This window comes from Pelodiscus sinensis, chromosome 6, assembly GCF_049634645.1.
Source record: "Pelodiscus sinensis isolate JC-2024 chromosome 6, ASM4963464v1, whole genome shotgun sequence".
NCBI classification, from domain to species: Eukaryota; Metazoa; Chordata; order Testudines; family Trionychidae; genus Pelodiscus; species Pelodiscus sinensis.
This window is the reverse complement of record NC_134716.1, coordinates 105,466,064-105,480,322: the sequence shown is the minus strand read 5'-3', so window position 1 is coordinate 105,480,322 and position 14,259 is coordinate 105,466,064. Positions and strand designations below refer to the sequence as shown.

Sequence of the window (14,259 nt, the reverse complement as noted above, 5' to 3'; positions counted from 1 at the left end):
AATATTGCTCAAGCATGCAATGGGTGTAATCATGAAAGCCAAAACACAACTGGAGTTGCAGCTAGCAAGGCATGTGAAAGATAACAAGAAGTATATGTTAGCAACAAGGTTAGGGAAGTTGTAGGACCCTTACAGAATGGAGAAGGCAACCTAGTGACAGATCAAATGGAAAAAACTGAAATATTCAATGCTTTTTTTCTCCCTGCCTCCTTGGTCTTCACAGACTAGCTCAGACTGCTGTACTGGGCAGCATGGTATGGGGAGAAGGTGAGTAGCCCTCAGTAGTGAAACGAGTTAAAGGTTATTTAGAAAACTTGAACACACGTGTCCATGGGGCTGATTCTGAGAAATCGTGGTGATTGGGGCAGGTCCTAAAGAATTGTAAAAAGGTAGATGTACTGCCTGCTCTTTAGAAAAGAGGAGGAGGAGAATCCAAGTAACTACAGACTAGTCATCCTCACTTCAGTCGCTAAAAAAATGGAGTAAGTCCTCAAGGAATCCATTTTACATCATTTGGAGCACAGTAAAATCCACATGGATTCACCAAGGGCAAGTCTGGCTCTGTGAATATGGGGAAAAGCAGTGGACGTGATATACCTTGACTTTAACAAAGGTTTTCATAGGGTCTGCCATGGTGTTCTTGCCAGCAAGTTAAACAGAATTACTGTTTAAAAAATTGTTTTTAAAATTGATTAGTTCTAGAATATAGTAGAGCTCTGAAAGAGAAAGACAGTACACTGGAGAGTGGTAACTGTGTATAAATTTTCTGAATTAATACTGAAAATATTTTAAAGTTTGCTGATGCTAAAAATGAAAACTAGCTGCAGTTGTTGCACTTTCCCAATGTGTAAATTAGCTTCTGCTGCATCTAACAAAGAGATACTCATGCTTTTTACACTCTAAAAAAGGAAGTTACTCACCCAGTCATCCCCGGAGCTGTAGGATTGGAGACTTTTTCAAAGCAGTCAGGCTGTGCATGCACCAGCAAGCTTCTTGCACTGCTGGCAGTTAGACAGCTGAGCGCGGCCTGACCCTCTCCCCTCAGTTTCTCATCTACTGCAGAGCAAGTGAACTCTGAGTAGTGGGGAAGAAGGGAGAGTCATAGAACACCCACAGGGGGACACACCTTGAACAACAGTCATTACTGCACAGGGTGAGTATCTTCCTTTTCTTCTTCAGGTGATGTCCCCGTAGGTGCTCCACGTAAGGTGACTATAAAGCAGTACTACGGCTGGTGGGACTTGGAGTTACTGCTTCATAGCAGCAGATAGAACTGCCATAGCCACTGCTGTCTCTGCTGCCAGCTGAGGCATGATGGCGCAATGCTTAGAAATCATGTGGTCAGATGACCAGGTGGCTGTTGGATAAATAGCTTTGAGAGGCACACTGCTGAGGAATGCCATGGATATCATTGTAGCATGGGTGTAGTGTGCTCTTGGTGCCATCAGCAGTTGTTTGTTGCGAAGGGAATGGCACTTGAGTATGCAACCTGCTATCAGTTTGGAAATGTGTTGCGTAGAAATTGGGTTGCCTTTTGAATAATTTGTGATAGAGATGAACAGGCATGGGGACCTGCGAAATGTCTGAGTTCTGTCAATATAAAAAGCCAAAGCACTTCTGACATCCAGGGTGTGAAGCACAGCCCGTGTAGGAGATGCTTGAGACTTTGGGAAAAAAACTAGGTAGGATTATGGGTTCATTAATGTGGAAGCAGGTACTGATTTTAGGTAGAAAGACGGATGTGGTCTGAGTCATTTTGTCTTGGTAAAGACCATGTACGGTGGACCCAACATTACAGCAGAGGTGATGGCCACTAGAAAAAGCACCTTAATTGTGAGGAGCAAGACAGGGCATGTGGCCATAGGTTCAAAGGGAGGTCTCGTAAGGGACTCAAGAACCAGGTTTAGGTCCTATGAGGATGAGGTTCATGAAGCTTTCTTTGGACAACTGAGACACGCTTCAAGATCGCAGGCCCTGGTTCTCTCATGGGCAACTTTAATCATCCTGACATCTGTTGGGAAACCAATACAGCAGTACACAGACAAATCCAGGAAGTTTTTGGAGAATGTTGGGGATAACTTCTTGGTACAAGTGCTGAAGCAGGGGCCATGTGCAGCTTGACCTGCTGCTCACAAACAGGGAGGAACTAGTAAGGGAAGTAGAGGTGGGTAACAACCTGGGCACCAGCGATCATGACATGGTAGATTTCAGGATCCTGATCAAAAGAAGAAAGGCGAGTAGCAAAATAAACACCCTGGACTTCAGAAGAGCAGACTTTGACTCCCTCAGAGAACTGATGGGCAGGATTCCCTGGGCTGCTTCCATGAAAGGGAAAGGAGTCCAGGAGAACTGGCCGTATTTTAAAGAAGCCTTATTAAAGGCATAGGAAGAAACCATCCTGATGCACAGCAAGAAAAGCAAATATGGTAGGCAACCAGACTGGCTTACTGCAGACATCCATGGTGAGCTTAAACACAAAAAGGAAGCTTACAAGAAATGGAAACTTGGACAGATGAATAGGGAGGAGCATAAATATATTGCTCGAGAATGCAGGGGAGTTATCAGGAAGGCAAAAGCGCAGTTGGAATTGGGAAGTGAAGGACAAGAAAGGTTTCTACACGCATGTTAGCAATTACAGAGTGTGGGGCCCTTACTGGGTGAGGGAGGCAACCTAGTGAGAGATGATGTGGGAAAAGCTGAAGTACTCAATGCTTTCTTTGCCTCTGTCTTCATAGACAAGGTCAGCTCCCGGACAAATGCACTAGACAAGGCAATATGGGAAGAAGGTGGACAACCCTTGGTGGGGAAAGAACAAGTTAGGAACTATTTAGAAAAACTAAACATACACAAATTCATGGGCACTGATTTAATGCAGCTGAGGGTACTGAGGGAGTTGGCCAATGTCATTGCGGAGACTGTGGCCATTATCTTAGAAAACTCGTGGAGATCGGGAGAGATCCCGGATGATTGGAAAAAGGCAAATGTAGTGCCTATCTTTAAAAAAGGGAAGAAGGACAATCCAGGGAACTACAGACCAGTCAGCCTTACCTCAGTCCCCGGAAAAATCATGGCGGGGCTCCTCCAGGAATCCATTTTGAAGCACTTGGAAGACGGGAAAGTGATCAGGAATAGTCAACATGCATTCACGAAGTGCCTGACTAATCTGATTAGCTTCTATGATGATGTAACTGGCTCTGTATACATGGGAAAGTCAGTGGATGTGATATACCTTGACTTTAGCAAAGCTTTTGATACGGTCTCCCACAATATTCTTGCCAGCAAGTTAAAGGAGTATGGATTGGATAAATGGATGGTAAGATGGATAGAAAGCTGGCTAGACTGTCGGGCCCTACGGGTAGTGATCAACGGCTTGATGTCAGGTTGGCGGTCAGTTTCTAGCGGAGTGCCCCAAGGATCAGTTCTTGGACCGGTTTTGTTCAACATCTTTATTAATGACCTGGATGAGGGGATGGATTGCACCCTCAGCAAGTACGCAGATGACACTAAGCTATGGGGGGAGGTAGATACGCAGGAGAGCAGGTATAGGGTGCTGAGTGACCTGGACAGATTAGAGGATTGGGCCAAAAGAAATCTCATGAGGCTTAACAAGGACAAGTGTAGAGTCCTGCACTTGGGACAGAAGAATCCCAAGCATTGGTACAGGCTGGGGATTGAATGGCTAAGTAGCAGTTCAGCAGAAAAGGACCTGGGGATTACAGTGGATGAGAAGCTGTATATGAGTCAGTGTGCCCTTGTAGCCCAGAAGGCTAATGGCATATTAGGGTGCAATAGGAAGAGCATTGCCAGCAGATGCAGAGCAGTTATTATTCCCCTTTATTCAGCTCTGGTGAGGCCACATCTGGAGTATTATGTCTAGTTCTCGGCCTCCCCACTACAGAAAGGAGAGGGTCCAGCAGAGAGCGACCAAAATGATTAGGGGACTGGAACACATGACCTATGAGGAAAGACTGAGGGATTTGGGTTTGTAGTATGCAGAAGAGAAGAGTGAGGGCGGATTTGATAGCAGCCTTCAACTTCCTGAAGGGAGGTTCCAAAGAGGCTGGAGAAAGGCTGTTCTCAGTAGTGACAGATGGCAGAACAAGGAGCAATGGTCTCAAGTTACAGTGGGGGTGGTCTAGGTTGGATATTAGGAAAAATTATTCACTAGGAGGGTGGTGGAGTACTGGAATGTGTTACTTAGGGAGGTGGTGGAATCTCCATCCCAGGAGGTTTTTAAGTCTCGGCTTGACAAAGCCCTGGCTGGGTAGATTTAGTTGGGATTGGTCCTGCCTTGGGGAGGGGGCTGGACTTGATGACCTCCTGAGGTCTCTTCCAGCTCTATGATTCTATGAGGGCAGTGGAGCCCTGTGAAGGGGGTAAAGGTTCTGGAGTCTCCTGAGAAATCTTCTAATCATTGGATGCGCAAACACTGATAACCCCTCAATGCATTCATGGAAGGCTGTAATGGCTGTGAGGTGTACTTTAATGGAGGATATAGATAGACCTCCACTCCTTTAAGTCATGTAGGTAATCGAATACTGTACGAAGTGGGGCTTTGCCAAGGTTGGTGTACATCCGATAACACCAGGATGAGAAGAGCTTCCATTTCGTAAGTTTTCCTAGTAGATTGCCTCCCGCTATGAAGTAAGATGGTTCTTAATCACTCAGCCCACTTCGGCTCCACAAAAGCAGACACGAGCCAATCCTGGAGGTGAAGGGTCTGAGGATGGGGGTGAAGTAGCTTATCTGCATTCTGGGAGAGGAGATCGCATCTTTGTGGAAGAGGATACAGTGGTTCAATGGACATGCAGGAATCAGGTCTATCTGGACCAGTATAGGGCCACTAGGATGACACGAGCACCATCTGAGTGGAACTTGCACAGGATTTTGAGGATCAATGGTACTGGAGGGAAGGCGTCGTGAATTAGTTCGTTCTATGGGATTAGGAATGCATTGCCCTTGTGTTGCTCTTGGTTGCAAAAAGATCCATCATCAGGAAGTCCCACCTTTGGAAAAAAAATGGAATGTGCTACTGTTGGGTGGAGTTCCCACTCATAAGCTATAGTGAAATTGCAGCTGAGAGCATCTGCCATGATGGTGTTGACCCGTGGCAAATATGCTGCTCTGAAGACCTTGTGTTGAATATACCAGTTCTAGAGCAGTATAGACTCTGCACAGAAGAATCAGGAGCGAACTCCACCCTGTCTGTTTATGTAGAACATAGTAGTATTGTCTGTCAGTATATGAATGGTGCAATTGGTGATGGCTGAGAAAGTGCCTGCATGCATTCTGGACAGCTCTGAGTTCTAACAGATTGATGCACAGCATAGTCTCATGAGGTAAGTGTGTGCCCCACCCTATCAGAGATGTCAGTTGTGCTTTGTAGTGATGGTTCCAGTTGAAGAAAGAGAGCAAATTGCGGGGGAATGACCACCATTTGAGGGAGTCCAGTATTTGCTTGGGTACCAGGACTGGCTTGTGGAATGGGTGCGTGGATGGTGTATAGACTATCGCCAGACAATGCTAGATGAGCATACTGCACCACGTAAGTGGTGGCAGCCATATGGCCCATCAGTTATGGACAGCTGTAGAGGGATTCACCAGTAGGGTGGCGACTAGATTGTGCAGCTTATCGAACTTTTGTTGCGGTAGATATACCCTGGCCAATATGGAGTAGAGCCGTACCCCTGTGAACTCCCAAGTCCTGCAAGTGATTGAGAGCTGACTTCTGCTCGTTTATTAGGAGCCCTACGTAGTTTAACAGTCTCTTGGTCTTTGACACCATTTCTGTTGCCTTTCCTTGTGTGACCTTTTAAAAGGCAAGCATTTAGGTACGGGAAGATCACAACCCTTGACATTGAAGGTAGGCTGTGACGACTGGGGAGATTGGGGGGGGCCGGTGGAAGCAGGGCTGCCGGGGGGTGCGAGGTTAGGGGCAGGGAGCTGGCCGCGGAAGAGGAGGGCAGGGAGAAGAAGCGGCTGCTGGAAGGAGGGCTGGATGCGGGGCTGGCCAAGGGAGATTGGGAGAAGCGGGGGGGACCTGGATGCCCGGGAGGGGGTTGGGGGAAGTGGGGCTAGCCAGAGGCACAGCAAGGGAAGCAGGGGGGAGAAATGAATCGGCCTGCGGGGAGTGGGACTGACCTGACCCCATTCCCCCTCCTCCCCCCCACCCACAAAGCATGAGTTAGTCCAGCACAGGGATTCTACTGTTCTCTCTCCCCTCCTCCCACACACCCCTCGAGTAGTTGCGAGCTATCTGGATGGTAGACACACTCATGCAGCATGAGCACATTTACCAGCCAGGCAGTTCGAAACTACAAACTGATACATCTAGTAATAATACAAGTTACCTACTGAAAAAAATACCAGACATGTTATATGACTGGTATTTTCTCAGTTTGTTTTTCATGTGTTTATATTTTTGGGCTGTAAAAAGCAGAAGTGAAAAAAAAGGGTTCCAATTAAAGTAAAAAGTTTGGGAAACCCTGGTCTAACCACCTTTCTGTCTCTTACAGCCCATTTATCCAATCCATATTCCTTAACTTGCTGGCAAGAATATTGTGGGTGACCATATCAAAAGCTTTGCTAAAGCTGGCCCTGGGAGATTTGGGAGGACCAGAAAACTTATTTGAATAGTCATCATTATGCAAATGAACATTACTGGTCCTCCAAAAGTTCAGGAACCCCGGGAGTAGAGGATAGCCCTCCCATGGTGAATCTCGGGTAGCCTCTGCGTGCAGGATGTATTGAGATGTGGAAGTATTTGTCTTGTAGGTTGAGGGCTGTGAACTGGTTCCTTTGTCCAGTGCCGGCATGATTGAAGCTAATGTGACTATCCTGAAGGGTTGTTTCTGCAGGAACTTGTTCAGTTTGAGGAGGTCTAGATTCAGTCTCCTGTGTGCCTCTGGGTTAGGAAGTAAGCTGAGTAAAGCCCTCTTTCCTGGTACAGCTCAGGGACCTTCTCTATAGCTCCCAGCTGGAGGAGCTGATCGATCTCTTGCTCGAGAGGAATCGGGAAGGTGAAAGGGATTGTGTACCCCGTACAGATGATTTCCACAACCCACTGGTCAGATGTTATTGCATCCCAATGATGAAGGAAGGGACGTAGCCTGTGCTCAAATAGATGATTCTGACTTTGCACTAGATAAACGGAGAGGTTGGGCATACCCTCAATCAACATTTTAAATCTGCTGTTTAGAAGTCTGAACACCAGAGGAGCGTGGTGGCTGTGGGTGCCTCTTCTGGTTATGTTACCTGTACTGATTGTGTTAGTATGGCTTGTTTTGAGGACAGTTATACTGTGTGTCCCTGTTCCTATTGTAGATGGTGTATTGCTTTTACCTGTATGGAGGGGTGTACATGCCTATCGTGCATAGAATATTATGTGAGTTCTTGCTGCCATGCAAATCTCATCAATATTGGCTGCAAGTAGCTTCTGTTTGTCAAGAGAGGTCCTCCCTCCACCTTAGCTTGGAGGCCTTTGGGGACCTCTGTGGCATGTAACCATGAAGCCCTCTTCATGACCATGGCTGTAGCAGTTGCTCTTGTTGCCATATCAGCTATGTCAATCGCCAAGAACAGCGCGGTGCAGGCAATCGTGTGTCCTTCGTGGATGACTACTCTGAGGATGGGTTTCCTGGATTCTGGCAGGTGTTCCATCAATTCAGCTAACTTCCAGTAACTGCTGACTCTCAACTGCCAGCAGCATGAGATACTTGCTGCGCATGCGTTGCCCGACCGCTAACTGCTATGAAAAAGTCTTCAATCTTGCAGCTTTGGGGATGACCCATCACCTTACGTGGAGCACCGATGGGGACATCTTCTGAAGAATCCTCCTCCAATTATAACATTTCTCTCAAAGCTCTACTGTAGTTCATGCTGCTAAGTGAGAAGCAGAAGTCAGACTACTAGGTGGTCCTTTAATCTTCTTCCAACTGCTTGCTTTCGTCAACTTTAGCGTTGGGTCACCAGCTATAATGTACAATATAAGGCACTAATATAAAAATGCAAAACCAGATCCTCTACAGTGATGTTCCTCCCAATACATTTAAAAAAACCAGTAAACAGTCAAAACCAAGATTTTATTAAGTATATATTTTGAATTGGTTTTATCCGTTAACACTAAAAAAGACTGCATTGCTCTAAAAATATAAAATGAAACTTTTCACTGAGTTGGAAGTGAAAACTTGATCTTTAGAATTCTGAATTTTTAATAATAATTGTAGGGACAATTCAAGGTCAATATTGGTATACAAGTTCCATTACTCACTTGATGTAATGTAATTTCATCAGCATGCATATTCCAGGGATCCCTGCACATTAACATCAAAGTATATTGTCTTTAACCAGGGAACTGAAAGTCTCACACGCCACTACTGAATTTCAAGTATAACTTCAATCTGATTTCAATAAGGATTGTTTAAAATACAACAATAAGGTAGGGCCACAGGTTTCCAAGAAAGCTAATTGTTAAACTGCTCTGAAAGTGGACACAGGTCAAGAAATCCCCTCACGTCAGTTTTCTTCCACGTTTGCTACCATAGCTTCAATAGCGTTCCAGTCCAGTTTGCTAAGGATACTTCCTGTGCTTTCAGATATGCCGTCGACCTCATTAACACTAAGAGGAGAGAAATCCTCCTCATGAGGTACAGATACCTGGGGGAAGAGGGTGAACAGTGAGCCAAAGTACAATACAAAGCCTCTAGCTATCCCAACACAGATAACAAAAGCGTTTAAAAACCTTTTGTGATGTAGTACATGTCCAATTTAAACAATCAGCTATTAAGACTTTGCTATAAAAATTCGTTGTCTAATCAGCAAGGCAATTGTGTTGCAGATGGCTACTCAGCAGAAGCCGAAACGAGCCCCAAGCATACAATAAATTAGCATGCACTTAAAGGTTATAAAGAAGGAAGTAGTATTCCCAGTCCATGCTACACCAATAAAGGCATGCTATGACCAACAGTTTTATAATGCAATCATGAGGGTATGCTACCTTAGCTAGTACCTGCACTTTGGACGTGAACTTTATTGCAAAGGCAAAAGAGGTAATTAAGGGCATATGAAATACCAGTCCTCTAGATACAAGATAGATAGATGTCAACTCATTCCTATTACAATAAGACTCCTTACCTCAAGTAGGGAATCATAATTGTCATGAAGGATTCTTTGGATATCATCAGGGACACTCCAAGGACTTACTGAATCTCGCTCTGACTCATAATTAAGATCTCTCTCTTCTGTCTGAATTGCAATTGTATGTGGTGCAGGTCTTCTCAGATTCTTGGTACTGTGTGTCAGATAATCAGAAGCTGAATAGGGAAACACAAAGAAAACATGCCATTGTTTATTAATATGATTTTTATAAACTGAAATGTTGATTTTCAAATGTAGGTTGTGTGTAATGAGTAGCCCAGAAAAAACAAGAATCCAATTTCTTATGATGTAGGATGTTTTAATTTTGATTCTTTTAGCCATACTGGTCAAATGTTAAATTTGTTTTCCTCTCCTCTTGCATTTAGCAGCCTACAATGACTGACCAGGCACAATTTTAAGAGTTTTAAACAGAAAGTTGGAAATTGTTTCCAAATTAATTAAATCCCCATTGAAAAAAAATCTCCGCTTACTAGAGACTCTCCCTCTATATTAAATTTCTGTGAAAATATACCAAAGACTCTGAATTTTGGAGGAGTGTAAAAATACATTAATAAAAATGCTTCTCTAATTCTAGTTACACCAGCTCAGCATCAGATGGTGCTTTACAGTCCCCTAGATTCTATAGAAGTGATGTTGCTACAGTTCAGTTTCTTGAAGTAGATGCTATACTTTCATCAACCCTGGGAGTCAATAATACTGGGGGGGGATAGTCTAGACTCCAAACATGAAGTGATATTTGAAAACATCTTGGCTTTAGTAATTTATGCATTTGTCATTTTTTGGCAGGTCTACAAAAAGACGACAGGTTGAAACTCTCTGGTTCTGCAATATCCATGGTCCAGCAGAAACATATATGCTGCCAGACCAGTGAGCCCTGGTGACTAGTAGGTCAGGGCAGAGAGACCAGCAACTGGCAGCCCTGGGGGCCTGGAGTGCAGCCCCGCCTGCAGCCCTACAGGGCTGGGAGCTTGGCCAGTGGGGTAGGGAGCCCCATGAGCCGGCAATGAATGATAGATGTTGGAGGTCATGTCATTCAAAGTCCACAAACAACTGAAAAATAGCAACTTCATACAGAAATAATAAATATAACAATGAAACATAGTACCTCTACTCCATTAGTCTACATAATTATCAGTGACACTATGGTAAACCTGGCCAAAGGAGACCTGCATCTTAATATGTCCTAAATGTCTATCTCCTTTCTTTTCCAAACCTTGTCTGGCTGAATTAGGTCTTCCTTTGCTAATGCCCATCCTCTGGCTTGCATTGCCTTGCAACCACACTTTTCTTCGGTTAAAATCTGTCAGCATTCCTCTGCGAGTGGGTTGAGATGTTTGGTCTTGAGGCCGAAGGGCAACTTGGAAAAGAGAATTTTTTTTACAAGTTTCAAATAGAGCAGTGAATGTAAACCAAACTCAAAAATTATTGCTCAAGACTTTTCTGTACCTTCTCCTGCTTTAAACATTTGGAATTCCAGTCTATTTTAGAATCTAAATTTTGATTAACAATAGCTTTGCAAAAACGGTGGGAAATTTTCAACTGATAAGTTTTTGTGGGAAGAAAAGGTATACTTAATGGAAATCAGGTGGACCACAAGGTCTCTCTCAACTCATTTTTAAACACTGATACATTAAATTAGGAGTATGTGCCACAGAAAACTGGACTTTAATATGGAGGGCTAGAAGAGAGTCTGGAAATTAGTACATAAGAAAAAAGGCAGAACAATGGGTTCCAAATGCACAGTGAGAAACAGAGTTGCAATAAGGCATTCTAAATTTCTGCCTTTTTCTGCTCTGCAGATCTACAAAATATTGAATGTTTTCAATCATTAGTACCATATGACTATTTCCACTCTTCTATCCTAATTATATTTATTATTTCTAGGGCTGTCAATTGACACGCATTAACGCCTGTGGTTAAAACTGTCCAGGATTAATGCATTAATCGCAGGCTTTAATGCCACACTGCCCCTTTGAAATGCTGCTGCGGTGCTTCAAAGGGGCAGCGCAACACAGAGCCCAGGGTTCTGGGGAAGTGCTGCACTATGCTGCCGCCTCCGCGCGTGTTTCATAGGAGTAACCCTGGAGCCCAGGGTAAGCTGGGGACTCCTCAGCTGATCACAGGCTCTGCATGGCTCTTTCCCAGAACCCTAGAGTCAGATGAGGAGTCCCCAGCTGGCCCCAGGTTCCGCTGCCGTGCATAATCCAGAACCAGCTGGGCAATCCTGAGCTGACCCTGGGCTCCACTGCTGCCCCTCTGAAACACCGCATTGGGGTTTCAAAGCAGCTGTTTGCTGCTGCCACTTTGAAGCAAAAGGGGGGTAGGGAATCAACTAGTCTAGTAGGCATTTGCTTATGGGTGAGTTGACTAGCTTTTAACTTCCCTACCGGGGATCAGCTGGAGTGCCCAGCTGATCCCCGGCTCTGCACTGTGCTGCCCCTTTGAAGCACTACTTCAGTGCTTCAAAGAGGCAGCACAATGCAGAGCCAGGGATCAGCTGGGCACTCCAGCTGATCCTGGGCTCCATGCTTTGCTGGTCCTTTGATGCACCATCAAAGGGACAGCGCTACATGGAGCCTGGGGGCAGCTGGGGACTTTCAAAGGGGGCAAACATGTGATTAAATTTTTTAATCACGTGAAAGCCCTAATTATTTATACTGCAGTACTCCCTAGATGCCACAAATAAGGGGAAACAGCAGTACCAAGAGTTGAAGAGATTTGTTCAAGTTCACAATGCGTTAATTTGTAGGAAAGATGGAAAGAGAACCCAGTTCATGAGTACTCTTCTCTCCCATGCTACCTCCTGTATACTGCTTCATAAACGTATGAGCTTAACTATTTTCTTACTATGATTCATACATTTTTCTCATAGAAATGATGAAATGTAAAGTAAGTGACCTGAAATGCATCCTGTTTTGAGGATGTAAAAGGGCATTCAGTCATTGGTAGACCACATCAAAACATGTAACAGTTCAAAAATTTTCAGGAAAAAAAAAAAAGAGACACTAATGAAAAACTTTGCAATTCTCCCTATCTCCATTTTTCAACCAGCTCTTGTATTCAGTAATATCCATTTAAAAATACCATCTGAAATTTGCTGCAATAATTCATAAATGCAATAATTGTGTCTTATTGTTTAAATAGTTACATACATGAGAGTTTTTTAGACATAGCATTATTCAACTTTTAGCTGAAAATCACCATTTCTTTGTTGTGTATTGCTTACCTGGTCTAGAATTTCCAGGATAATGTGTTGCATGTCTAATCCCCCCTTCGGATATATTCTTCTGCAATACCCCAATGGCAGTTCCTAAAAAACACATACAAACAAATTGTATTGCAAGCAACTGGAGTACTTGTAATATATGTGGGTTCTCAAAAAGGGAGAGAGAGAGAGAGAGAGAGAGAATGAAGTAAGTGCTACGTCCTGGGTTCCATGCCATCCCTTATTATGGGCTCTGGACAAACTGCACAGTTAAAACCTTCATGAATACAGAAAGGATTGGTGAAGGAGTCACATATCTGATATCCTATGACAGTGACAATCTCATCTTAAAGGAACAAACTTATTAGTTTCCATGTACAAAGGTATCAAATGTGCAGGGAACTCAGACAATATCTTTGACTTGCACATACAAAGAAATTTCAGTTCTTACCCCTAGACTGAGGTAAACTATAGGGTGGAGTGGAATGGGATCTTGCTTGACCAAAACCTGGTTTGGCAGCAGTTCTGCTTCTTTCAGCTTGACTTGCTGACTGACTGCGACTACCAGGACGACTTCTAAAGCAAGAAGAAAAAATACATTATTTACCGCTGCTACCAATATACCATAATACCAATGTATTGCAATTATAACAGATTATGATTGAATAAAATACTATCTAGGGGAGGATATTTAATAATTTGTAACATGAAATCAAATATTTCCTACAAGGCAATAAACAACAAAATACAAAACAAAGAGTTAACTACCTCAGTGGGAGTATTTCTTTCTAGAAAAGGAGACGGGTCATGAGGCTCTGCTGAAAACCAATATATGTGTAAGTAGGGTGTGCATGAGCTCTCTTCTTACACATACGGATGAACTGGGGAAGACTATTTCAGCAACTGACCTTGTATGCATTAAGGATGTTAAACTGTGTTTAATCATGTAACCAATTAAAATTAGAGTTACCAGCGCCACCTCTCTCCCTCCCTGTACTGCTGCCTCTGTATCAGAGGCAACAATGCAGCAGAAAGAGAGCAGGTAGATCCCCGGGAGCCAGGTTAAAAGCAAGCACTCCATGAATACCTGGAGTCTGTGTGTAACCATAGACATGGGTACACTTTCACATCCCTAGTTTGCACATACACACTTGCTTTGCCTGTATGTGGCACACCATGGAGCTACTTTGCCCAAAACATCATTTTTGGTTGTGTTGGATCACAAGTTTCTTTGTTACTGAATGCAGAGGTAATAAAGGGTGTATCTAACACTGCAGGGCTAAATTTGAAATAAGCTACGCAAACTGAGCTATGTCAATTGCATAGCTTTTTTTCCAAAATAGGGAGCCTTTACACAGCACTTATTTTAAAATAGAGCACTCTTCCTCTGACTTCCCTTATTCCTCATACAATGAGGGTTACAGGGGTCCGATAAGAAGTTCTCCAGCTTGACAGTATTTTTACACTATATTGAAATAACTGCCTGCTGTGTGGACCTGGACTACGTTATTTCGGAATAGTGCTAGTTATTTCATACCTAAACTAGTGTTATCTTTGGTGTGTAAATCAAGGGAAGCAAAAGTGTGTTTGGCGTACACTCATTGAGCAACTTATCCTCAACTGAACTGCAGTCACTGGACAGGGAGCCAATGGACAGGTTTTGTATCTTGTGGTGTAGGTGGTACTTATGGATCCTAGTCTCCATTTAACTGTGTTTCCAAGAGGGGAGGTATTGCCTGTTAAGTCACTCCTGAGGGTGATGTGTAATCTTCCCAGATTACTGAGTGGGGGCTCAAGCTGGTTCTGTGTTGTATTAGCTGGGGAACCTAGGGCCAAGAGGCTGGACTCAGTCCCTGGCTTGCCTGTTTCTGGCCCCCAAGACACAGGGCTCCCCCAGC

At 44.0% G+C, this 14,259-nt stretch overlaps 1 protein-coding gene and 1 long non-coding RNA gene across 6 annotated transcripts in view; one reads left to right on the top strand and one right to left on the bottom strand.

The window, feature by feature from the left end:
• The window catches only part of LOC102459771 (uncharacterized), a 28,326-nt gene extending 17,954 nt beyond the window's left edge, over window positions 1-10,372 (top strand). Inside the window, exon 3 of the long non-coding RNA XR_001369343.2 lies at window positions 9,943-10,372. This is a non-coding gene — a long non-coding RNA (uncharacterized LOC102459771). The remainder of the gene's footprint in view (window positions 1-9,942) is intronic.
• The window catches only part of CPLANE1 (ciliogenesis and planar polarity effector complex subunit 1), a 171,681-nt gene continuing 165,484 nt past the window's right edge, over window positions 8,063-14,259 (bottom strand). For all 5 annotated transcript variants that reach the window (XM_075932522.1, XM_075932519.1, XM_075932523.1 and 2 more), the window contains 5 exons: window positions 12,813-12,937; window positions 12,383-12,466; window positions 10,370-10,513; window positions 9,133-9,311; window positions 8,063-8,655 (listed from right to left, as the gene is read on the bottom strand). In XM_075932522.1, the coding sequence (XP_075788637.1) occupies window positions 8,515-8,655; window positions 9,133-9,311; window positions 10,370-10,513; window positions 12,383-12,466; window positions 12,813-12,937 (673 nt within the window). In that variant the 3' untranslated portion in view covers window positions 8,063-8,514. The remainder of the gene's footprint in view (window positions 8,656-9,132; window positions 9,312-10,369; window positions 10,514-12,382; window positions 12,467-12,812; window positions 12,938-14,259) is intronic.